Raw genomic sequence first — 27877 nt, 5'->3', positions numbered from 1 at the left:
ACTTATGTTTATTTATTGTCTAATAAAGATGAAGTTTTTGAGTGTTTTAAGCGCTATAAGGCTGAAGTTGAAAACCAAAAGGGAAGGAAAATTAAATGTCTTCGTAGTGATAGAGGTGGTGAATATTTTTCACATGAATTTGATATTTTTTGTGAAGAGCATGGTGTTGTACATCAAAGAACTGCACCCTATACACCACAACAACATGGTTTGGCAAAAAGAAAAAATAAGACACTCACTGAAATGATTATTTCTATGATGATTTATGAGGTGAAGCATTGTTTACTGCATGTCATATACACAATAGAATTACGTCTATGAATACACATGTGTCACCATATGAAATTTGGAAAGGAAGAAAACCAAATTTGTCATATTTGAGAGTATGGGGTTGTGTAGCTTTTTATAAGGCACTCGATCCTAAGAGATCCAAGTTGGGTCCAAGAGGAATTAAAAGCATATTTGTAGGATATGCAGAAAATTCAAAGGCATATAGGTTGCTTAATTTAGACTCAAACACAATAGTTGAGTCTAGAGATGTCGAATTTATAGAAAATAAATTCTATTATGACTACTCATTGTCTGGAAAAGAGAATGATCAAACACCTTTCCCTAATCCGTCTACTAGTCATTCTCAAGGTGAGAAAAGAAAACAATTTGAAATTGTTAATGAACCAAGGAAAAGCCAAAGGGTAAGAAAAGAAAAGATTGTAGGCTCTGATTTTATTTCATCTCAATCTATTGTATTTTTAGTCGAAGCAAATAGAACAAAGGTTCTTAAGAAAATACCCATATTGTTGAATGTTGAGGATGATCCTAAAAGTCTAAGTGAAGCATTGACTTCAAGAGATGCAGCCTTTTGGAAAGAGGCTATAGATGATGAATTTGAATCATTAATATCTAATCAAACATGGGTTTTAGTAGACTTGCCCCAAGGATCAAAAGCAATAGGTTGTAAGTGGGTATTTAGAAGAAAATACAATACAAACGGGTCTATTCAAACATTTAAAGCCAGACTGGTTGCCAAGGGTTTTAAGCAGAAAAAGAGAATAGACTATTTCGATATATATGCACTAGTAGCTAGACTCACATAAATTAGAATATTGTTTGCATTGGCATCTTTATATAATTTGCATGTGCATCAAATGGATGTGAAAACAACATTTTTAAATGGTGATTTGGATGAAGAAGTCTACATGAAACAACCAAAAGGGTTTATTCTCCCTGGGAATGAAAAAAAGGTTTGTAAATTAGTAAAGTCATTATATGGATTGAAGCAAGCACAAAAACAATGGCATGAAAAGTTTGATTTTGTCATTTTATCATATGGATTTAGACATAACAATGCTGATAAATGCATATACTCTAAATTCACAAATGATTATGGTGTTGTTATATGTTTATATGCCAACGACTTGTAATTTTTGGTACAAACATGAAAGGTGTATCTAAAACTAAAGAGTATCTAAATTCAAAATTTAAGATGAAGGACTTGAATGAAGTAGATACTATCTTGGGAATTAAAGTACAGAAACATAGTAGGAGTTACGCTTTGTGTCGGTCACATTATATAGAAAAATTGCTTCTTAAGTTTAAGCATCTACAAATAAAAGAAGCAAATACCCATTTTGACCCTAGTGAAACTTTGTTTAATAATTCTGGTAGGTCCGTTGCACAGCTTGAGTATGCTAGTGTAATTAGAAGTTTAATGTATGCCATGCATTGTACCAGGCCAGATATCGCATTTGCAGTAAGCAAACTTTCTAGATACACTAGCCATCCAGGTATTGCTCATTGGAAAGCAATAAATCGAATTTTTGGTTATCTTCAAAGAACCATTAACCTGAGTTTAACTTACTATGAGTTTCCAGCATTACTTAAAGGATATTCAGATGCAAGTTGGATAACAAGTGCTAATGATAATAAGTCTACATCAGGGTGGATTTTTACAATTGTCGAAGGAACAATTTCTAGGGCTTTGAAGAAGCAAACATGTATAGCATATTCAACTATGGAATCTAAATTTATAGCATTAGCGGCAGCAGGTAAAGAAGCTGAATGGATTAGAAATTTGTTATTGGAAATAGAGTTATGGCCACAACCAATGTCATCCATTTCTTTATACTGTCATAGTGAGGCTACTTTGTCTAGAGCATACAATAAGGTATACAATGGAAAGTCTAGACATATTAGCTTGAGACATGAATATGTCAAGCAATTAATAATTGATGGAGTTATTAATATTGTTTGTGTTAAATCAAGTAATAACTTGGCGGATCCATTAACGAAAGCACTTTCAAGAGCTTTGGTAGTTAGTACATCTAGTGTAATGGGGCTAAAACCCTTTATTAAAAATTAGCCACAAATAGTGGTAATCCGACTTTATCTAGAACATCACTCTAGTTTAAAAGTTTAATGGGTAATAACAAGTTATTGATAAGTGGTAATCCTTTATGTGCACCACAATTTCGTCTGTTTCTAACTCATCACCCATCGAATTATACTTCTATGTCTACTTACTACAAATCTATATAACTACAACACAACTTATCACAAACCATCACAAATTTTGCACCTATATATCTAAAATCCAATTTCACGTTTTCAACCAAATCCAATGGTGGTCCCACCATTATGGATTCAAATTCCAAAATTATAAATACCAAAACAGAGTGAAAATATATTATAACAGAGGCTCTAGATTTCTTCAGAGACTAACCTGAACAATCTCGATATCTTTAGAGTTTATGGATGAACAACCTTTGTCAACTCTAACCCAAGCATAGCTTCAATTTACACAAACCGAGCCCTCATACCCTTCACTAGCTCTATCTCTCTGCATATTTTTTCCTGCGAAGACAACTCTAATTCTTCCCTCTCTCAAGGACAAGAACAAACCCAATGAACAAAAAAATAAAAATTAAAAATAAATAAAGTTACATGATTACCCAGTCACAGTCGCAACGCACCTTAAATCCAGCTGAAATCGACTTTTAACGCAGCTCCCTCTCTCCGCCTCTCTTTCCCTCTTCACCACACCCAAATCCCTTAACTACCTATCTCCTCATTTCTCTACGACTAAAAGTTACCCAGTGAATAAAAAAATTGAGAAAAAATTTTAATTGCACCAGGTCACAACAACACGGTTCTACCCTGAGCTCAGTAAATCGCCACCTTCTGATTTTCGTCTGCATGCAAGGTTCATTTATAAGGTCCAGACCTTAGGAACACCCCAGGTTTAATCCTCCTGTCTCCTCGCCCACACTTGACTTAGAGCCCACATTGGTTGTATAGGGCCAGGGCATTTCAGTCGTATTTCTGATCTAACGCCTTTATTCCAAGATTCTTGGCCTTCCAACCGCTGTCTTAATCTAGCCCGTGCCCTCTCTCTAGCAATTTGGGCTCATGACCATCAAACCAACCACTAGCATGTCCACGCCACATCCAATGTTGTACCCACATTTTCAGACAGTAATGTGGCTACCTCATCAACTGCCATATCCACCTATATCCTATAGTTACTCAGCTATGTGAAGGAGGAAATTAATGCTTTCTTACATAATCAAACATGGTCTCTTGTGCCTTTAATTCCAATCAAAACACAGTTGGCTGCAACTAGGTTTTCCGGATTAAGCGTAATCTCGTCTTGTGGCCAAGGGTTTTCATTAGAGACCAGATATTGATTATGATGAGACGTTTAGCCATGTTGTTAAACCTATCACTATTCGCACCATTCTCAATTTGGATGTTTTACAAAATTGGCTGTAAAGCCAGTTGGATGTCAAAAATGCATTTCTCCATGTGTTTCTTTATGAAGATTATACAGCCCCCTGGATTTATTGATCATGCCCATCCTCATCATGGTTTTTGCCTACACAAATCTCTTTACAGTCTCTAACATGCTCCTCGTGGATTCATTTTTTCCTTTTGTCCTTTGAATTTATTTAAAGTGCTGTTGATTCCTCTCTTTTTATATTTCAGCATCTCACCCACACTATTTTTTTGCATCTGTATGTGGATGATATTATCGTCACTAGCAATTCTTCAGATCTTGTACTCAGTTTATTGGTCTCATTGGCAAGCGGTTTGGCATGAAGGATTTAGGGCCCCATTCTTTTTTGGGATTACAGGTTACTATTGATTCCGCTGGCCTACATGTTCATTAACTTAAATATGCTCATGATCTTTTTACAAAGTTTTGTATGGTTTCCTGTAAGCCGACCTCGACCCCTATTGCTGCCAAAGTTCCTCTCATTATTGCAGATGGCTCTTTGCTTGCTTCTCCCACTGTTTTTCGTGAGTTAGTTGGTTCTCTCTAGTATCTTACCCTCACTCGTCCTGACCTTTCCTTTGTGGTCAACATTGTTGCTCGGTATATCAGTTCTCCTCGCATTGCTCACTTGATAGTTGTTAAAAGGATTCTCCATTTGTTAAAGGTACATTAGGTTTTGGTATTCATCTACATCCTCAAACAACTTTTGCTACTTTATATGCTTATTCAGATGATGATGGGAGGGTTGTCTGGATACTAGGCCTTCCACAATTGTCTATCTTATTTATTTGGGTTCTAATCTCATCTCATGGTGTTCCAAAAAGCAGCCCACTATTTCCTGCTCGAGTGCTAAGTTTGAGTATCACTCCCTTGCTCATGCATGTGTTGAGACCACTTGCATCCTTTTTTGGTGAAATTGGGGTTCGCTTGACATTTCCTATTTTACTACATTGTGATAATTTAAGCGCTACTTACCTTTCAGCCAATCCAATTCATCATGCTCGCACACGTCAAATCAAACTTTATCATCATTTTGTTTGTGAGAAAGTTGCTATTTGTAGTCATCGTGTTTGTTACATTCCTTCTGGTGATCAACCAGTCGATCTTCTCACTAAAGCTCTTCGTCAGCCTCATCATGGTCTTCTTTGTTTTGGATCCAGCTCGTTTAGTTTGCATGGGGATGATGATGTTAGGATAGCATTAATTAATTGGGAATTTTCTCCGTGATTGTAGCATATAATATACGAATGTAATTTCCAATTGTTATTAGTATATAATTCCTACATCAATAAAATTAAAATAACCTTGTATGTATTGTAATATTTTTCACACATCAATTTGATCACTCATAATTCTACAAATATCATTCTAATATGCTTTTCATGTGTGTGTTTATTTTCTTTTATTTTTTTTTATTTTTTTTTGTATAAAGCTTTTCATGCTTTCGACCAAAACAAAAGCATGCTTGAAAGTTCTACAACTTTCTCCAAAGTAAATAATGAAGGTGCGACAAAAAAACGTATATGTGGAGGAAAGTTCGGTCTCTCGTCGCTTAGCTGATGTACTAACGGTCCAAACCACAGTACTTTTATTTTATTTTGGTCAAATCAAACAACATTCTCGCATCCGGTGATTGCGATCAAGATTTTGTATTGCACATAATAGTTTTAGAGGCCAATCAAGCAATACACAAAGCGTCTAGAGTAATCTATGACTAATTATTTTTACACTCTTTTTTTTATTTTGGTCAAGGGAAAGATTTTATTCCAACCAAAATAGAAACTTACAAACAGACAAAGGTCCAATAACACATATACACAGTCAAAATAGGCCCAAACAGAAAGAAAACAACATAAACAGAAAATGAGCCCAAAAGCCCAAAACCAAAGAACATCTGAGAAGCATCACTGCCTTCTCCACCGACGATCCAAGGAATTGTTAGCTATTGGATTCCCCGACCACCGCCGATCATCTTCTTCACTGACGTCTCCTGCGCACAACCATAAGTTATGGGTAATCGGCATCCAAGCAAGAGAAGCCAATCACCAGTTGGAAGCTTAGAACAAGTCCCAAGCAACACTGCCGCAAGTGGCAAACACAAAGGAGAACATGGTGGTGTGGAATGCACTCGAGCTGGAGCAAGTGCCGGAACTCTACACACGATCTCGACAAAAGACATGGCTGAAAAACGAAGCAAGGAAGAATCAGGAAGAAGAGAACCCACGAAGTTGGAGGAATTGAAAAGGCCGAATAGAAAATTAGGGAGAACCAACAATAGATGCATGGAGAAAAGAACGAGAAAAGGAAGAAGAGGCCACAGCACCCGACCCCAACCGAAGTTAGGGCCGGTGCCACCGAAGAGCCTGGAAGAAGATCTCATAGAAGTACTCTCACAACAGAGAGAAAGAAACTCTCACAGAGGAGAGAACTCAATTTCTACTCAGTTCGATTTTTACACTCTTTGACATTAAAAAAGAAGAAGATTTTACACACTAGTTTTGACAAAAGATAGTTAATCTAATTTACATTAAGGTGAGGGTATAGGGTCGATTCAATTCGGGTTTATAATGTGAGCAATAATAAAGTTTTTATTAAGGGTGGATTCAATTCCTTCTTTTTTTTTTTTTTGGTTATACGATGGATTATGTTAGATTAAATGTTAAATTAACCACCAATATGATTCAAACTCATGTTATCATGAAAGAGCTCAACACTTTTTTATTATTGTGGTAAAAAATCACTTGCCTTATTCTTTCTTCGTGTGACTCTTTTATTTTGTTTTATCATAAAACAAAATGTTATCAATGGATCTTATAGGGAAAGGGACAGAGAACCAATTTAAATCGAACGTGAATATTAAGAAAAAAAAAGTGCAACTTACAAAAGGTAAGCATCACGAGGAATAAAAAAGCAAAAAGCCAGGTGAGCATTAGTAATATTTTTGAAGTAATGTTAGGTATATTAAATTTGTAAATTAAATTTAGTAAATTAAATGATATGAAAATTGATGATTGAATTATTACGTAAATGTTAATAAACATAGTCATTTTATATGAATAACACATTACTTAATTTACAAATTTAATTTAAAAATTTAATTTTCTAAGCATTACACCCTCCTTTCCTAAACCCTAGCATTAACCTTATTATAATAGTTTACCAAGCCCGACGTCGTCCTTATCTCATGATTACAGGATGGCAAGTGGCAGAAATACATGGGCCAACCTGTATCATTCACACCAAATGACTAAATCATCCCCTAAAACACAAGAAATTTTTTATTGTGACAGGAATATATGTGGTACACCATCTGTTTTTATGTAAGTGGTGATAAATTTTATTTTTTAAATTATTAACTTTTTAACACATATATCTCACTATTTATATAACGACACGTAATGTACCATTCCGTGTAACAATTCCACTAAAAAATCTCTTCCAAAACAGACATCAACGTGTGCACAATAGTCAAAATAGCATATCATTTTCCACTATATAAAGGTCTAAATAATATACCACTCACTCGACCAGGCTTCACCCTCGCAATTCGCAAATATGGCATCCAGCAACTCCGTCAACTATCTCTTCAGCTCCCTCCTCCTCTCCCTCCTCACCATCGCTTTCTCCGACGTAAGTTTCCATTTTTGTTTCATTTTCTCTGATTTAATTTTTGGTGTTTGATAATAATATGGGTAATTGCAGGACCCGGATTGTGTGTACACGGTGTACGTTCGCACGGGGTCGATCATAAAGGGCGGGACGGACTCCAACGTCAACCTCCGTCTCTACGATGTGTACGGATACGGCTTCGAGATCACGAACCTCGAGGCCTGGGGCGGTTTGATGGGTCCCGGCTACAACTACTTCGAGAGGGGCAATCTCGACATATTCAGCAGCCGAGGTCCCTGCCTCGACTCCCCGATCTGCGCTCTCAATCTCACCTCTGACGGCTCCAGCCCCCACCACGGCTGGTACGTTAACTACGTCGAGGTCACCTCCACAGGGGCCCATATTCCCTGCCATCAACAGCTGTTCACCGTCGAGCAGTGGCTCGCCACCGATACGTGGCCCTATGAGCTCACCGCCATCAGGAACTACTGTAACTCCGACATCGAGGGTGCTGAGAAACGGGGTCGTACTGAGCGTCGGATGATCCGGTCCGGTTCAGGAGGTTTGGTTTCTACTGTTTAAGTAATTGTTTGGGTCCGGGGTTAATGAGTTGTTGTTTTGGTTACCAAATCCGTGTTAATTTATTCAGGTGAGCGGTGCTGTGTAAAATTTAGACTATATTAACATATAAAAATATGAACTTCATTAGAATTCCGATCTGTTATCTGTAAAGTTCGGTAATGAGAACTGTGGTCTGTAACATTCGGTAATGTTAAGGTAATCAAAATTTTAAATTAAAATTTATAAATTAAATAATGTAATTGTCGATAATAAAATTATTAATTAAGTTTCAATAAATGCATGTATTTTCTATTACTGATATATTATTTTATTTATTAATTTAATTTAAAATTTTAGTCTCAAATATTATCTAAGAAAAAAAGTGTAGTTTGGAATTTGTTTTGTAGTCTTAAATTGTCATTAATGCCGCCCAATTATTGGTATCTTGCCCTGACAATGCAAAAAAATGGGACAATTATTATTATTTTGTTATAAATTTCTTATTTAAGTGTAATGGTGTAAATTATAGATTAGATTTGATTCTAGTTATTTTTCCTATTAGGATTTGTATTCCTCGGAGGCGAAATATTTCCTCTCTCTTATTACTATAAAATAAAGGTATTGCATAGGGAGAATAACAACACATCTTCTACACAACCTTACAAACACATCTCTCTATTCTCTCTCTGTGCCACCAACCCCCTTCCTTGTCAGCTAAATATAGGACACAACACGTATCAATACGCTTCTACTATCACATCCCTGCCTGGGCCCCATCACATCCCGGGCTAAACTCCACTGTAGCACGATATTGTTCGCTTTGGGCCCCGACCACGCCCTCACTGTTTTGTTTCTGGGAACTCACACAAGAACTTCTCAATGGATCACCCATCCTGGAATTGCTCTCGCGTGAACTCGCTTAACTTCGAAGTTCCTACGGAACCCGAAGCTAGTGAGCTCCCAAAAGGCCTCGTGCTAGGTAGAGATGAAAATATATATATATATATAAGGCTTACAGGATCCTCACCCCTGGGAGATATGGGATGTTACACCTATCATTGCGCTTAGGAATTTGACATGGAAGCTTTTTGCATCAAACTAGTTCACCAATATCATCATGCAATCAAGTTCTTTCAAAACAATGATTTTTATCTCGATATTTTTGTAGCCCTGATAGCATGAATATCCACCATAATGCATGACCTAACTTTACATTTTTTTAATTTTAGATTCTACATAAATTGAATATGCATTATATCCATAATTGTTGAATTATGTGAATTTGATATTGCCATGAATTGCATCAAATATCTGCTCATGCATTCAATTATTTATCTGAATATGCATTGAATTAATCTAGAATTGAAAAAAAATTATAAAGAATTTTTAGGGTTTCGTTGAAAACCCACCCATGTCGATGAACTTCTTTTTCCCCCAAGCCAAGAACCCGAACCTGGAGCCACGGCTCCAGGCCCAAACCTTAAACCCAACGCCCAGACGGCGTCGCCTCCCTTGAACCGTCGAGTAGCATGACTTGCAGCCATGCTAGCCACCTCCGGCTACTTCTCTGATGCGACGAGTCATTGCTTGAATTTCGATGTTTTTTTTTTCAAAATTAAAATCGAAAATTCTAGGGTTTTACAACGTTGAGTGTTTTTCACTCTTCGTTCAAATTTATAGGTTGCCGTTGAGCCCACAACAATTGCCGTGATTTTTTTCACCACGACACGACCACCTAAAGCGGTGGTGCCGGTCTTCTTCTGCGATGAGTTCACCCAGCTCACGCTGGGGTGTCTGGATAAAAAACCCAGGCCCATTTGGGCTTCGCCTGTTTCTCCGCAAGTATCAGCCCTTTGGGCTTGGACACTTCCCTCGACCTGCGAACGACACTAGCCCAATTGGGCTTTGGTGTCCTCAGTGTCCCTGTTGCAGTAGAACCCAGCCTACGCAGTTGTTGTAGATTCCCTGGGTTGTGACACACCGAATCCCAGCCTGCAGCTGGTGCATCGGTGCACCTGCACCGTGCCGCATCCGAATGGTGCCCATATAGGTCTTTGTTTTGGATCTTATTCTTACAGCTCGTTTGCTGCTACTGGGCTTGTAGTCAAAATTCTGTTTGGGGCATGATCAGCCTGTGCCTATCCAAGCCCAATTTTGAGGCTGGACCTCATGCACGAGTTCACTCAGCCCACCCGTGGGCTTTTGTCCAAATTTTTGCGCCCCGAGTGTTAATTGCCTATTTTTTAGGTACTTTTGGGTTTTATAATTTTTTCACCCACACATTAAATTTGGCCCGAAGTCTAAATAATTAATTTAATTATAATTATAGACTTGAAGTTCTATTTGCATATTTTTTGTTGCATATTTCTGTATATATATTTGCGTTTGTCTACAGGAACATATGAAGTTGAAGTTCATAATTATTTCGAAACCTGAAGTTTCTAGAAACATGTCTTGTTTGAAAACCTGAAGTTTTTCTTAAAGACATCACCCATGAAAACCCAAAGTTTTTTCATGTGAATTTAAACCAATACATGTATGTTAGAACCTGAGTGTTCTACTCCTATGTGAATAGATTGATTTTTTTTTTCTCCATTACACTAACCACATCTTGTCCATGTATTTTGTGATAGGAACATGTCGAATTTGAACAAGCTTGACTTCACCGCTATAGAGGTCTTTGAAAGGAACGACCTTAAGAGGGTCCAAGATGTGAAGCTCTACCACACTGCAAAGAATTTGTTTCCCGCCATTGAAGATGAGACGGACGACCTGGTTGGCGAAGAAGAAAAAGCCACCGCCATGATCTTTATCCGAAGACATATTCATGACGCACTACAAACCCAGTACCTTGCTAAAGAGGATCCACAAGCACTTTGGATCGCTTTGGCTGATCGCTTTGATCACCAAAAGGACATTTTCTTGCCTGAAGCAAGACATGATTGACAAAATTTACGCTTCCAAGACTTTAAGTATGTGAATGAATATAATTATGATGTTTGTCGAATCTAATCACTTCTCAAGTTCTGTAATGAGACCTTGACCGAAGAGGATCTCCTAGAAAAGACCTATTCGACTTTCTCTACTACTAATGTTGTCCTGCATCAATAATATAGGGCTAATCACTAAGTTTTAGATTTAAACTCTGTTTTACTTCTTGCTGAAAAGCAAAATCAATTATTGATGAAAAACCATCAAGCTGGACCTACTGTGCCTAAAGCACATTATAGAACAAAAGAGGCCCAAAACTCCAACATATGTGTGGTAGGGGCGGCCAGAAGCTCTATCAAGGTCAACAGGGCCAAGGCCCATGTAAGGAAGGAAACCGATCCCCGAAGCGCTCTAATCTCACTCCCAAGGCCCAAAACTTAAAGAATAAGGGTAAAGCACCTGAAACCATGGATGCAGACATGTGCTATCGTTGTAGTTCCAAGGACCATTGGTACCGTGTTTACCGAGCTCCTCATAAGGTTGTAGCTAAATGTCATTCTTGTCGTAAGAAGTTTGAATCAAACTTTGTGCAAGTGTATGAACCAAAGAGTACCATGATGGAGGTTTCTGACTTTCAAGAGGATACCACCCTTCTGGAAGATTAAAATCTTAGACATCAACTATTTTTCTAGTTGAAATTTAGACAATGGGGCTGAATTCCACTTAGTGGCCGAAGCAAATTATAGCACAAAAAAGGCCCAAAACACCAAGATAGGTGTGGTAGGGGCAGCCAGAAGCCACCCTATCAAGGTCAATAGGGCCAAGGCCCATCTAAGGAAGGAAACCGAGCCTCGAAGCGCTCTAATCTCGCTCCCAAGGCCCCAAACTTCAAGAATAAGGGTAAAGCATCTGAAACCATGGATGTAGACATGTGCTATCGTTGTGGTTCCAAGGACCATTGGAACCGTGTTTGCTGAGCTCCCTAGAAGGTTGTAGCTAAATGTCATTCTTGTCGTAAGAAGTTTGAATCAAACTTTGTGCAAGTGGATGAATCAGAGAGTACCACGATGGAGGTTTTTGACTTTCAAGAGGTTACCAACCCTATGGAAGATTAAAATCTTAGACATCAACTATTTTTCTAGTTGAAATGTAGACAATGGGGCTAAATTCCACTTAGTGGCCGAACCCCCCCTTTTGTTTTTGGTTTAATTTTGAATAATTTTCCTTTATGTTTGGATTATTTGTTGGTGATTTGTTTTTGGATATTAAGTTTTTAATTAATTACCATCCTTGAATACTTAAAATTATTTTGAATGGATATTTATTTTTAGAACTTTTATGCATATGACCGATTCAAATTAAATTTTATTCTATATATGACTAGTGGAAAGTTAGTTGTTTGGCATATAGTGCAACCACGCACACCGTTTTTCGTGAACGCATCTATTTCACTAACTTCATACCTAAGAATGCACCTCTGACAACCTTCTCAGGCCCATCCAACCTGATCAAAGGATACGGCAAGATATGTATAATGTTGTCCAATGGTACGATCTTGACCATTGATGAGGCACTTTATTCTCCACGTTTCGGATGAACGTTGTTCAGCTTCAAAAACATTCGAGACAATAATTACCATGCTAAAACCTATAAAGAAAATAGAGTTGATTTTCTGTGCATCACTTCCTACGAATATGGCCAGAAGCATATTATAGAGAAGACGGAGCGTATCACGAGTGGTTTGTATACTACAGTCTACAACCATACATCTTATAGAGAGCCACTATGTGGCCGGCATTACCTCAGGAACTATGCACGAAATTACACTCTGGTATGATCATTTGGGACAATTTAGACAAACAACGATGTTCCATATGCTCAAATCTTCACATGGGCATCCAATAACCCAAAGTTTAGGTTCAATTCAAGGAATCGCATATCAAATCTACTCTATGGGAAAATTTATCATTAAGCCTCCCTATGACAAGCTTACCATTGTTAGTTCTTAAACCTAGGCCTCCATGTATTCTATCATGCTACCTTTATCTCTCTTTTTTTTCATGGTTATTTTTTGCCACTGTCCTAAATTTTTCATGATACATGAAAATCTGGCTATTTCAATAGAGCGTATCTCAAGTGGTCTGTATACTACGACCATACGCTTTATAGAAAGCCACTATGTGGCCGACTCTACCTTTGGTACCACGCATGAAATTACACTTTGGCATGATCGTTTGGGACACCCTGTACGAACAGTGATGTGTCGTATCCTTAAATCATCACACGGGCATCCACTAACCCAAAGTTTAGGTTTGATAAAAGGAATCGCATGTCAAACCTGCTCTATGGGAAAGCTTATTATTAAGCCTTCTTATGACAAGATTCATTCGAATCCTCTTATTTTTCTAAAAAGGATTCAGGGGGACATTTGTGGATCGATTCACCCTCAATGCGGACCATTTAGATATTTTGTGGTTTTGGTTGACCATTCCACACATTGTTGTCTACAAGGAACACTGCATTATCCAAACTGTTGGCTTAGGTTATCAGGCTCATGGCTCACTACCTTGATTATCCAATTAAATCTATTTGATTAGATAATGCTGGAGAATTCACATCTAAAACATTTGATGGCTATTACATGTCAGTTGGGGTTGAAGTTGAACATCTAGTACCTCATGTTTACACCCAGAACGCCCTGACAGAGGCATTCATTAAGCGCTTACAAATTATTGCTCAATCGTTGGTCATAGGTACCAAGCTACCGATCATTGCTTAGGCCATGCATTATTGCATGCAGCCATGTTGGTTCGCCTGAGGCCTGTTACGACCCAACCATATGGCGCTATTCAGTTAGTCGCATCTGCGCGCTTTTGGTTGTACGGTCTATGTGCCAATTTCATCGCCCTTAAGTACAATAATAGGGTCTCAGCTATGGATAAGAATCTATGTCGGATATGATTATCCTTCAATCATTTGTTAATTAGAACCTTTGACATGCGATCTATTTACTGCTCGTTTCACGGATTGTCACTTCTATTAGACATATGATTCTCCTTCAATCATTCGTTACTTAGAACCTTTGATATCCGATCTATTTACCGCTCGTTTCACGGATTGTCACTTCTATTAGACAGTCTTCCTATCATTAGGGGGAGATAAGAACGACAACGTTCCTAAAGGACACAATGTGAATTATCAAGGGTGATTCCCACTTTGTCTCATTTAGATCCCCGCGCTACTCAGTCTGAAACTGAAGTGCAACGAATATTAGAACTTCAGAGCATAGCTCAGAACATGCCAAATGTTTTCACCAATTCCAGTTGCGAATGTGCCTGCCAAGATCACATATTCCAGCTGCGAATGTGCCTGCCAAGATGGATGTATGAAATGTATGACGGATTTCCCTCCTGGAGGCCCAGGATTCCAACTTTGGTGATCCACGTACATTAGCAGCTAGCTAATCATTTATCCTTACACAAAAGCGTGGCAGACCTCTTGTGTCAAAGGATTCACACCCCCAGAAGAGGAAACCCAAGGCACAGGCACTTGAAGAGCCTACTGTGAATCCGACTGTCGCCTACTCATTCTATCTAACTCATGAAGAAATTCTAAATTACCGAAGTGTCCTTGAAGAGACGAATCCACCTCCCGAGAATCATGAGATTTCGGTCCATTATGCTAGCTTGGATGATGTTTGGTGTAGAAATGAGATGATCGTCGATGATGCATTAGCTTATGCAATAACTACTGAGAACATGTTGAGTGATGACATTGAACGCCGCTCCGTTGATGAATGTCGACGTAGAACCGATTGGTCAAATTGAAAATAGGCAATCCAAGTCGACCTTGATTCACTGGCGAAACGTAAGGTGTTTGGACCTATAGCTTTTACTCCTCCACATGTGATGCCCGTTGGCTACAAGTGGGTTTTTGTTTGGAAACATAATGAGAAGAACGAAATTATGTGTTACAAAGCTCGTCTTGTTGCACAAGGCCTCTTACAACTTCCCGCGCTTAACTATGACGAAACTTATTCACCTGTTATGGATGTGATTACTTTTCGCGTCCTTATCAGTTTGGTAGTTTCTGAAAATCTAAGTTTGCAGTTGATGGACGTAGTAACTGCGTATCTCTATGGGGATCTTGATACAAAAATTTATATGAAAGTTCCTGAAGGACATACATTGACTGGATCAAATATTTCCATAACCCTGAAACACGCTCTCAATTCGGCTGAGGTGTTCACTTTACGGTTTGAAGCAATTTGAAAGAATGTGGTATAACCGTCTAAGTGAGTATTTGACTACTCAGGGATATGTAAACAACAAACTATGCCCTTGTGTGTTCATTAAGAAGTCACATTCCAGTTTTGCGATAGTTGCAGTTTATGTCGATGATATGAACTTTATCAGAACTTCAGAAGAGCTCACTAGAATTGATGCGCTCCTAAAGTCAGAATTTGAGATGAAAGATCTAGGAAAGACTTGATGCTATCTCTGTCTCGAGATAAAGCACAATTTGGATGAAATCTTAGTACATCAATCAAACTACAGCCAGAAGGTGTTGCCCTGCTTTAACGAGGATAAAGCAAAGCCTTCAAGTACTCATATGGCTGTTCGATTGCTAGATGCAAAACGAAGTCCCTTCCTGCCGAAGGAGGATGATGAAGAGATTTTGGAGCTTAAAGTTCCTTATCTAAGTACGATAGGTGCTTTATTATACTTAGCTCAATGCAATAGACCGACATCTCCTTCACTATTAATCTTTTAGCAAGATACAGTAATGCATCAACACGTAGACACTAGACATGTGTTAAAGACATTTTCCACTACCTTGAGGGTACTATGGATTTGGGCTTATTCTATCCTTACGGATCCTCGAGTGATGCCGCACCTCTTATCTCAAGTTGATTCTCGCCTTGTTGGTTATGCTGAATCAGGATACTTATCTGATCCGCACAAGGCACGTTCTCAAATGGGTTATGTTTTTACCATTTGAGGCACCGTAATCTCTTGGAGGTCAACTAAACAAACCTTAGTTACCACTTCGTCAACCATGCTGAAATTCTCACCTTACACGAAACAACTCAAGAATGCTTTTGGTTGAAAGCTGTTGTGGGTGATATTGAAAACTCTTGCGATCTTTACTCCATCATTGATGTCCCGACGACTATCTATGAGGACAACGTAACATATATTAAACATCTCAAGAAGGGTTATATCAAAGGCGATAACACCAAGCACATTGCGCCAAAGTTCTTTTTTCTCACATTAACAATAAGAGCATCAGAAGATTGAAGTCATGCAAATGTATTCACAAGTCAACCTGGCAGACCTCTTGACCAAATCACTACAGAAGGCAATGTTTCAGAAGCTTGTTCAAGGAATTGGTATGCGTAAACTTTCTAAGTTATAACATTGCTAATTCTCTGTGGAATTGTGTCAAACTCAGGGGGAGTATCCTGAAGTATACTTTCTTGATCTTAATGTACTCATTTTCTGTACGATGAAGAGCATTTTTCCTACTGGGTTTTTGCTACCTAATGAGTTTTGCACCCACCTTGGATTGATTATATCCCTGATGATGTCCCATAGACGTTTCATTTGACTTTGCATTTCTCACGCATTTTTCCTTAGACTATGGATTTTGTCCCAACTTAGGTTTTTGCCACAGCTTTAGGGTTTTTTGTGAAACTTACTTCCTTATGTAAGTTCTTACCTTATTTGAGAATAGCGTGTTCCCAAAATGAATGTTGACGAGTTGACTTTCTTATGTAAGTTCCTACCTTATTTGAGAATAGCGTATTTCTAGAACCAGTGCCGACGAGTCGACTTCCTCAACCACTACATGATGCTAAATCTACTTGAGTATTTACACACTTAAGGGGGAGTGTTATAAACTTCTTACCAAAGTGTGATCGTGTAAATCCTAGATTAGATTTGATTCTAGTTATTCTTCCCTATTAGGACTTGTATTCTTTGGAGGATAATGATTTCTTTTCTCTTTTATTACTATAAATAATTGATAAGAGCACATTTATGCGACTTAGTTAGCTTGTTTTCTTGCACTTTTAAAGTTAGTTTGTGGTTATTATAGTGTTTTAAGCTATTTTCGTGTGTTTGTAGATCCAAATGACAAAGTTGGCAAGAAAGTGCATTTTGGAGCATTTTGGAGCAGTTTTGGGCACTAAATGGATAACACATGGATGAGCCAAGATAGATGGACGAATTTGGAGTTCAAAAGGCTAGGAATCTGATAAGGAGATGAAGAAATTAAATTCAAGACAAAGAAGATAAGGAATCAACTCAAAAGAGGAAACATTATCCACAACCTTATCCAACCTTATCTTATCCAAACTAACCTTATCTTATCTTATCCTATCCTAATCTTATCATGCCTTAATCCTAGCCACAAGGGGACCTAAATATATATTTCTAGAACCTATTTCTAGAAGCATTCCCTTCTAGAAGTCCCAAATCAGCCACAAAACACATTGTTTCTAGAATCCCCACAAAAGTGGCGGCTATTTCCTTTCTAGAAGGCTTTTGCTTGCCTTGCAAGCAATTCCCACTCCCTCCAATATGTGCCGCACCATTCTTCACCTAATTCCCCTTGGATTCTGATTATATTAGCCTTATTCCTTGTGGATTTGGGTTATACAAATCCTTTTCTGAAATTAATTGGGCCAAACCCTTTCCTTAGTGGATTTCATTAATTGTGCCGAACCCTAGGGCCCTAATTCTCTTAGTCTACTAATTTCTAACCCTAATCTAATTCACCCTAGGGTTTTGCCAAGCCTATATATACATGTTTTCAGCACAAATTCATCACCACCCTTTATACCATTCAGAAATACACTTTGCCGCACCGTATACATCATTCTACGCCATTCTACATCATCCTACATCAACATATATCTCTGCCGCACCCTTTGGAGAAGAAGGAGATCTTTGCCGTGCATTTCATTAATGAAGGAGGACCTTGTGCACAAGCCATCTGCATCCTTGGGAGTTCTAAGAGTTCTTTCTTCCCTCGTTTCAGTTTCAATGTTTATTTCAATTTGCTTTTCAATTGCTATGAACATGTGTAACTAAATTCTTATTAGTTAGTGGTGAATTCGAAGCCATGGACATATCTTTAATATGAATTGATTCGTTTCAGTTATTGTTTCATAAACATGAATGCGATTTACTTATCTATTTGATTGATAACTTATTCTTGTGTGTTGATTAAGGAGGCCTACTTAGTTTGCATGCATGAATCTGATGCTAAATTATAAGGGACTTTGACCTAATCGTTAGGAACTCATAATTACAAGTAGTGGAGATTGTTAGTCACAATCGTGTTAAGTAGATTCTTGGCAAGAGTATCATGCAGTTCATAGTTATAATTTCCTTGTCAATGCTTATGATTTCCATAGAACTTAATGATCTTTGAATGTATCTCTATCATGCTGTTCATATAGGGAACTTGAGAAGAATAATTTGGGTTGTCGCATGCATTCATCCAATTCAATGAATCTAGGGAAATCTAAGAGTTAATTTGTGCATTCATGATTAATTTGGGGCATTGTGATTCACGGTTTAAAGAAACAATACTGGAAATCGATTTATGTTGCATATGTTCATGTGTGGAGAAGGATCCTCTAACTAGCCTTTCACCCTTGAATTCATCTCAATTTCGTTGTAGTTTACTTTGTTTTGCAATTTGTTTAGTTTTAATTCAATTTTGTCAAAAACCAAACCCCTTTTTCTATTTTGTGTTTTTAGGTTAGAATATGTCCTAATTAGGTTCTTTAGAGTGTTTTGAGTCAATATAGGTTAGAGTTAGTCCATAAACGTTGTTTGAGTCCAAATTTAGTCTTAAAATTCGTCCAATTTATTCCCTAGAGTCTGTTTTGAGTGTAATTGTTAGTATTATGATGTTTTGAGTCTTTTAAGTGTGTTTTGGGTTAGTTAAGTCATAATCTGTTTTTCTTTAGTCTTTTGAGTCAAAATTGAGTTTTATTTTCGTCTAAATCACTTGTTACGTTTAGAATTGAGTTTTTTTTACTTAGTTTTGCAGATTTGAGTGTTTTAGGTCAGTTTAGAGTCTATTCTTGTGTTTTTAAGTCTAGTTTAGTGTTTTAGAGTTTAATTTGAGTATATTAGCAGCCCTAGTTAATCCCCGATTTAGAATGATCCCTACTTACATCTTTGCTACAATTGTCATCAATAGGGTTTAATTTGTGTGTCAAGTAATTTTCACATCAAATTTTGGCGCTGTTGCCAGGGAATAGGAAACTTGCTAATCCCTTGTTTAATTTCGTATATTTGTGTGTTTAATTAGTGTTTTAATTTGTGTCCGTATGTTTGTGTGTGTTTATACATTTGTGCCGTGCCTTCCACCTAATTGCTAATTGTGTTTGTTTCCTCGTTTCAGGTACTAGTTTATGACTCGTAGTTCTCCACACATTAGTGCAAACATCTTTGGAGTTCGACGATGATTTTGAAAGAACTTTGAGACGAAAGAGGAAGCAACCAGAACCTAATCCACCTAGTTCAAGTTCAGAGGCCGAATCTGAATTTGGAGAAGAAGAAAAAGTCATGGCAGCGGACAATCGTACAATAAAAGAACTTTCAGCCTTGGGGTTGGCCAATGCCGCACCCCTTTGCATTCAATACCCCTTAGCTGCTCAACGAATTGAATCAAGCTTGTTGCATCACATTCCCAAATACCATAGGCTATCCATGGAAGATCCAAACAAGCATCTTAAGGAGTTCGAAGTGGTTTGTTCGAGCATGACACCCATCAATGTCGATGGGAACATTTTGATGATGAAGGCCTTTCCATTCTCTCTTGTGGAAAAGGCTAAATATTGGCTTTATGAATTAGCACCCGGAATGGTCACTTTTTGGGAAAGCATGAAAGGGGCATTTTTAGAGAAGTTCTTCCCCACTTTGAGAGTCATTCTCTTAAGGAAGAAGATTAATGGCATTCAACAAAGCCAAGGAGACTCTTTTCCAGCATACTATGAGCGTTTTAAGGCTCTTGTCGCCTTATGTCCTCAGCACCAAATGAAAAAGAACTTCTACTTCAATACTTTTACGAAGGACTTCTTCCAATTGAGCGACAAATGCTAGATGCTTCAGCGGGAGGTGCATTGGTTGACAAAACACTAATGGCTGCAAAGACCCTCATTGCTAACCGAGCGTTAAATGCACAACAATGCGAAGGACTTGGACAAAGAGACCCTCTACGGCAGCAAGTCAATGAGGTAAGTTCTATGTCCGACATTCAATCACAATTAACTAACCTCACTTCTTTTATATCTCAGATGGCTGAAGGGATGAAGATACAAGGACCAAGTGTTTGTGGCGTGTGTTTTATGCAATAACATCTTAATGACCAATGCCCTCAATTGATTGAGAATGGAGGGTGGGAATCTACCAATGCCGTGGGTTTTGGGAGCTAAAATCAGTCATGAAACGATCCATACTCCAACACTTACAATCCGGGGTGGAGAGATCATCCAAATTTGAAATGAAGAGAGCCACAACAACCTGCCCAACAAGGGGGATTTCGGCAAACACCACCTGGAGTGTTTCAAAGGCCATATGCACCACCACAAATCCCACCACAATTTGCCCAACAAAATGCAGGTTTGAAATTAGATAATGATACACTTTTTCAATTACTAAGTTCACTTATGCAGGGCCAACAAAATCAAGCTAAGGAGATGAGTGAAGTGAAGAAACAAATAGGGCAGATTTCTGAGTTTATGGGGCAGTTTCGTGAAAAAGGAAAACTCCCTAGTTCAACCATTGTGAATCCGAAGGAAGGCTTTGAATTCGTTAAAGCCATAACGTTGAGAAGCGGAAAAGAGGTGGGAATCAAGCCAAATACATCCAAACCAAGTCAAAATGAGGATGAAAAGTTGCTGATTGAAGAGGAGACGATGGACAAAGCCACGGTAAGGAAAAAAGTCCCATTGCCGCAACCACCTAGTGTACCTAAACTGTCCAATTCAGGTAAGGGTGATGTAATTTTGAACCATTCTAACCCTATTCCACCCAATGCACCTTTCCCACGCAGATTCATGCAATCAAAGAAGGAGGAGAATGAGAAGGACATTCTTAAGACATTTAGGAAGGTGCAAGTGAATATCCCACTCCTTGATGCAATTAACAAGTTCCAAGGTATGCGAAGTTTTTGAAGGAACTTTATACCACACGAAAGGGGATTTCAAACAAAGAAGTTGTAAAGGTAAGTGAGAATGTTTTAGCCGTTTTGCAAAGAAAACTACCACCAAAATGCAAAGATCCAGGTAGTTTTACAATTCCATGTGTTATTGGCAATACCAAGTTTGAGCATGCTATGTTAGATTTAGGTGCATCCATTAACGTCATGCCATACTTTATTTATGCATCTATGAACCTAGAAGGCTTGAAAGGTTAGCCGGTCATTCTTTTTATTGCTTTCTAGATGGTTATTCGGGATATAATCAAATTGTTATAGCTTCAGATGATCAAGAAAAAACTACTTTTACTTGTCCATTTGGCACTTTTGCTTATCGTCGAATACCATTCGGGTTGTGTAATGCACCAACCATATTCCAACGATGCATGGTAAGTATATTCTCAGATTTTGTGGAAAAGATCATTAAGGTTTTCGTGGATGATTTTAGTGTATTTGGTGATTCGTTTGATGGTTGTTTAGATAATCTCACTTTAATCTTAAACCGGTGCATTGAAACTAACCTTGTTTTGAATTAGGAAAAATGTCACTTTATGGTTAAACAAGGCATAGTTTTAGGTCATATAGTTTCTGCAAAGGGAAGAGAGGTTGATAAATAAAAAATAGATCTTGTACGCTACTTACCCTTTCCCACTTCGGTGAGAGAGGTTCGTTCTTTTCTTGGACATGCAGGATTCTATAGGCGGTTCATCAAATATTTTTCCAAGATTTCCCAACCCCTTTACCGACTTCTTCAAAAGGATGTGACATTCAAGTTCAATGATGAGTGTGAGAAGGCGTTCAATCACCTTAAAGAAAAGCTAACTTCAGCCCCCATCATAGTCCCACCAGATTGGAGCCTTCCCTTTGAGCTTATATGCGATGCCTCAGATTATGCATTAGGGGTTGTTTTAGGACAAATGAGGGACAAGAAGCCACACGTCATCTACTATGCATCATGGACCTTGAATGATGCACAATTGAATTATTCCACCATTGAAAAAGAACTTCTTGCTGTTGTATTTGCTTTAGATAAGTTTCGTTCATATCTTCTTGGAACTAAAGTTATTATTTACACTGATCATGCGGCTTTGAAGTACTTGCTCACAAAGAAGGAATGCCAAGCCAAGGCTTATTCATCGGATGTTACTTCACCAAGAGTTTGACGTGGAAATCTGGGACAAGAAAGGAAGTGAAAATGTGGTGGCTAACCATTTGAGCCGAATGATGCATGAAGAAGATCCCAATGCCATGCCCATCCCAGAGACATTCCCAGATGAGCAGCTGCTGTCTATTAAGGTAAGTGAGCCATGATATGCCGGTCTAGTTAATTATTTGGTCACTAAGCATGTACCAAGCACCCTAAATAAGCACCAATGTGATAAACGCAAGAAAGATGCACGGTTGTATGTTTGGGATGACCTTTTTTTTGTGGAAACATTGCCCTGATCAGATTCTACGTAGGTGTGTGCATGATTCCGAGTTTCATTCGATTTTAACTTTTTGTCACACTTATGCATGCGGGGGTTATTTTGGTACACAACGTTCAGCACATAAGGTTTTAGAATGTGGATTTTATTGGCCTACTATTTCTAGAGATGCTAGAACCTTTTGTATAACCTATGATCATTGTCAAAGAATGGGTAATATAACATCAAGAGACCAAATGCCGCAACACCCTATACATTCTGTTGAGATTTTTTATGTTTGGGGTATAAATTTCATGGGTCCTTTTCCGTCCTTACATGGTTTTCTTTATATATTACTTGTTGTGGATTATGCGTCAAAATGGGTAGAAGCAAAGGCCACCCTTACTAATGATTCTAAAGTGGTTGCAGATTTTATTAAAACTAACATATTTGCAAGGTTTGGAATGCCAAGAGTACTAATTAGTGATGGAGGGTCCCATTTTTGTAATCGAACCATTGAGGTGCTGCTCAAGAAGTACAATGTCACACATAAGGTTTCAACACCTTATCATCCCCAAACAAGTGGGCAAGCCGAGGTTTCGAATAAGGAAATCAAGCAGATTTTGGAGAAGACGATTGGACCAACTCGAAAAGATTAGAGCTTGCGTTTGAATGATGCATTGTGGGCATATAGAATGGCCTACAAAACACCAATTAGGATGTCCCCATTTTGGCTCATCTATGGGAAACCATGTCATCTTCCGATTAAGTTAGAGCATCGTGCACATTGGGCCGTCAAAACATTCAATATGGACATTGATGCTGCTGGGATCCATAGAAAATTGCAATTGAATGAGCTTGAGGAGATTAGGAATGAAGCTTATGAGAACGCTCTCATTTACAAGGAGAAAACAAAGGCCACCCATGACAAGATGATTTGTGGCAGGACATTCTCCATAGGGCAGAAAGTGTTACTCTTCAATTCCCGTCTTTGGTTGTTTCCGAGTAAGTTACATTCTAAATGGATTGGACATTTTTTTATTATTAATGTTTTTCCTCTTGGTGCCGTCCAAATTCAAAGTTTGAAGACGGGACATGAATTCAAGGTCAATGGACACCGTTTGAAGCCCTACTATGAGACATTTGAGGAGCATGCCGTGGAGGACATACCCCTCCATGCCGTGGGCCCTATTCAAGCTTAAATGGAGGTATCGTCCGGCTGGAAGACGTTAAAGCAAGCGCTTTTTGGGAGGCAACCTATGTGTTCAAACGAGGGATTGAAGGAATTCGAGCTTCATAACCAGATTTGTGTTCATAAACTCTAATCTTTCTTTGTTTTACTTTGCCATGATAGTCGTGTTTGTTAGTTATGTTGTTTGCTTGTTTATGTGTGAGTCTATGTTTGAAACATTGAGGACAATGTTTGGTTTAAGTGTGGGGGGGTAAACAAGTGTTTTTATTGCAAACTCGAAGGATTTTACCACCTAGCATAACTAAAGTTGTTTTTCATTGTTTTTAAGTGTTTTTAGAGTGTTTTGGAGTGTTTTAGTGTGTCTTTGACAGAAAATACAAAAATTTGAAAAAAAAAAAGTAGAAAAAGTTTTGAAAAACCCAAAAAGAGTTGTTTTTGTGTGTTTGTGTCTTAGGGTACCTTCCAACACAATGATGAGAATTTGATTTTTAATTGCATGACTGTTAAAGAAAGTTACAAACATGGATGGAAGTTTGATATACTCTTTGGTTTATACTTGGTTGTAGATAACGTTTACGAATTCACATGTAATCAAAAAGGAAAAAAAATCAGTTTTTGTAACGTGCTTGAAGGAAGGAACTCAAACTAACGCTACAACCCTGAGAGACTCGAGCCTCAACTTTATTTGGAGAGTTATTAATCTGTGATTTCTTGTTTTCTAAAGTCGTTGCATGATCTCATTATTCTTTGCTTGGTTGCTACTTGGAATCCATTTTATCACTTTAGTTCCAAATACTAGAACTCATGCCCGTTTCATTCAAAACTTAAAATTGAGTGCATAACATATAACAAGATGAAGTTGTTTAGTAGTTACCACCAGAGCTAAAAAGCCTTCATCCTATGCATTTGTTTTGTAGGTTTAACCCCTTTTTGAGCCTTATTTAGCCTATTTTCTTTGTTAGCCACATTATCCCAACCTAGCCTAGAATAGGACTATCCATACCCTTGTTCTTAAAGTATAGTGGAGCATAACTTAGAGGGAATTCCTTTTGATCAAACATATTGCAGAAATCAAGTGTGGGGGAAGGATATGTACACGGGTAGAAAGAAAAAAAAAAGAGTTGAAAATAAGTGAGAATGAGCTCACAAGTATTGGTTGTTGAAGAAAGGGTCCAAAAAGTTTGAATATGACCCTAAGTTGTACGAAATCCCTTTAGTGTTTCAAGTTATTTGCTGCATTCAAGAGTGAATTCTAAGTTAATTTCATTACTTTGCTTACGATTGCTTCAAGAACCTTTGTTTATCCTTAACCTTTCTTTGTTAGCCAATACCATTAGCCCCGTTACAACCCTTAGACTTCAATCTTGGTTGTTGTGTGTTTCAATCTGTGGACTTTGGGATTGGTATGAGCATATGGTATCCTTGGTTCTCGCGTCTAAGTAGTGGCATTCCATTCATGAGATCATATACATGTTTATGTTAATAACTCCAGAAATTGCTTTCTTTGATGATAACATATGTGAGTGTTAGTTTTCATGTTTACATCAATCTTCTCACATATACCTAGTATAGGGAGTGTAGTCAGAAAATCTGTGTGAAAATAGAGTGTATATTCGGTGAGGAATTGAGGGAATTCTCTAAGGCATGTTACTACATTCAGAAACATTGTTTTAATTGATTAAATGCGAGCTAGTGAGTGATGACTGTAATTATGTATGTGCTCGATGGTAAGGATAACTAAAATCTATGTGAGTAGTGATTTTTAATGTGTCATGTTCCATTGGAAATCCCTGAGGCGAATGTTGGAAGGTTAGGTTATGTTTTGTTTGTTTTGTTTGTTTTGTTTTGCTCAAGGACTAGCAAAAGCTAAGTGTGGGGGAATTTGATAGGAGCATATTTATGCGACTTAGTTAGCTTGTTTTCTTGCACTTTTATAGTTAGTTTGCGGTTATTATAGTGTTTTAAGCTATTTTTGTGTGTTTGTTGGTCCAAATGACAAAGTTGGCAAGAAAGTGCATTTTGAAGCAGTTTTGGGCACTAAATGGATAGCACATGTATGGACCAAGATGGATGGATGAATTTGGAGTTCCAAAGGCTAGGAATCTGATAAGGATATGAAGAAATTAATTTCAAGACAAAGAAGATAAGGAATCAGCTCAAAAGAGGAAACATTATCCATAACCTTATCTACCCTTATCTTATCCAAACTAACCTCATATTATCTTATCCTATCCTAATCTTATCATGCCTTAATCCTAGCTGCAAGGGGACCTAAATATATATTTCTAGAACCTATTTCTAGAAGCATTCCCTTCTAGAAGTCCCAAATCAGCCACAAAACACATTGTTTCTAGAATCCCTACAAAAGTGGTGCCTATTTCCTTTCTAGAAGGCTTTTGCCTTGCCTTGGAAGCAATTCCCACTCCCTCCAATATGTGCCACACTATTCTTCACCCAATTCCCCTTGGATTCTGATTATATTAGCTTTATTCCTTGTGGATTTGGGTTATACAAATCATTTTCTGAAATTAATTGGGTCAAACCCTTTCCTTAGTGGATTTCATTAATTGTGTCGAACCCTAGGGCCCTAATTCTCTTAGTGTGCTAATTTCTAACCCTAATCTGATTCACCCTAGGGTTTTGACAAGCCTTTATATACATGTTTTCAGCACAAATTCGTCACCACCCTTCATACCATTCAGAAATACACTTTGCCACACCATATACATCATTCTACACCATTCTACATCATCCTACATCAACATATATCCCTGCCGCACCTTTTGGAGAAGAAGGAGATCATTGCCGTGCATTCCATTGATGAAGGAGGACCTTGTGCACAAGCCATTTGCATCTTTGGGAGTTCTAAGAGTTCTTTCTTCCCTCGTTTCAGTTTCAATGTTTATTTCAATTTGCTTTTCAATTGCTAGGAACATGTGTAATTAAATTCATATTAGTTAGTGGTGAATTCGAAGCCATGGACGTATGTTTAATATGAATTGATTCCTTTCAGTTATTGTTTCATAAAACATGAATGCGATTTACTTATCTATTTGATTGATAACTTATTCTTGTGTGCTGATTAAGAAGGCCTACTTAGTTTTCATGCATGAATCTAATGCTAAATTATAAAGGACTTTCACCTAATCGTTAGGAACTCATAATTACAAGTAGTGGAGATTGTTAGTCACAATCATGTTAAGTAGATTCTTGGCAAGAGTATCATGCAGTTCATAGTTATAATTGCCTTGTCAATGCTTATGATTTCCATGGAACTTAATGATCTTTGAATGTATCTCTATCATGTTGTTCATATAGGGAACTTGAGAAGAATAATTTGGGTTGTTGCATGTATTCATCCAATTCAATGAATCTAGGGAAATCTGATAGTTAATTTGTGCATTCATGATTAATTTGGGGCATTGTCATTCATGGTTTAAAGAAACAATACTGGAAATCGATTTATGTTGCATATGTTCATGTGTGGAGAAGGATCCTCTAACTAGCCTTTCACCCTTGAATTCATCTCAATTTCATTTTAGTTTACTTTGTTTTGCAATTTGTTTAGTTTTAATTCTATTTCATCAAAAACCAAACCCCCTTTTCTATTTTGTGTTTTTAGGTCAGAATCTGTCCTAATTAGGTTCTTTAGAGTGTTTTTAGTTAATATAGGTTAGAGTTAGTCCATAAACGTTGTTTGAGTCTAAATTTAGTCTTAAAATTTGTCCAATTTATTCCCTAGAGTCTGTTTTGAGTCTAATTGTTAGTATTGTGCTGTTTTGACTCTTTTAAGTGTGTTTTGGGTTAGTTAAGTCATAGTATGTTTTTCTTTAGTCTTTTCAGTCAAAATTGAGTTTTATTTTCGTCCAAATCACTTGTTAGGTTTAGAATTGAGTTTTTTTTTTACCTAGTTTTGCAGATTTGAGTGTATTAGGTCAGTTTAGAGTCTATTCTTGTGTTTTTAAGTCTAGTTTAGTGTTTTAGAGTTTAATTTGAGTAGATTAGCAACCCTAGTTAATCCTTGGTTTAGAACGATCCCTACCTACATCTTTGCTAGAATTGTCATCAATAAGGTTTAATTTGTGTGTCAAGTAATTTTCACATCAATAATGGCACTGCATAGAGGGAATAACAACACATCCTCTATGCAAATCTACAAACACATCTCTCTCTATTCTCTCACTA

The 27877-nt window shown here is 37.7% G+C and overlaps 1 protein-coding gene across 1 annotated transcript; it reads left to right on the top strand.

Moving 5' to 3' along the window:
* Positions 1-7253: 7253 nt before the first annotated feature.
* On the top strand, positions 7254-8189 carry LOC103415553 (PLAT domain-containing protein 3-like). The gene is made up of 2 exons (XM_008353869.4): positions 7254-7402; positions 7475-8189. Exons 1-2 carry the CDS (start codon positions 7328-7330, stop codon positions 7961-7963), a joined length of 564 nt encoding a protein of 187 aa, XP_008352091.3. The 5' UTR covers positions 7254-7327; the 3' UTR covers positions 7964-8189.
* Positions 8190-27877: the final 19688 nt, after the last annotated feature.

Source organism: Malus domestica, chromosome 15, assembly GCF_042453785.1.
Source record: "Malus domestica chromosome 15, GDT2T_hap1".
NCBI lineage: Eukaryota > Viridiplantae > Streptophyta > Magnoliopsida > Rosales > Rosaceae > Malus > Malus domestica.
The sequence above is the reverse complement of the archived record's forward strand: the minus strand, read 5'-3'. Positions and strand labels throughout refer to the sequence as shown.

What these genes read in the sequence shown, in the direction of transcription:
- LOC103415553 (XM_008353869.4), top strand. Translation starts at nt 7,328, where the DNA reads ATGGCATCCAGCAACTCCGTCAACTATCTCTTCAGCTCCCTCCTCCTC. An exon ending in TCACCATCGCTTTCTCCGAC is followed by an intron (nt 7,403 to 7,474) that starts GTAAGTTTCCAT and finishes GGGTAATTGCAG; the next exon opens with GACCCGGATTGTGTGTACAC.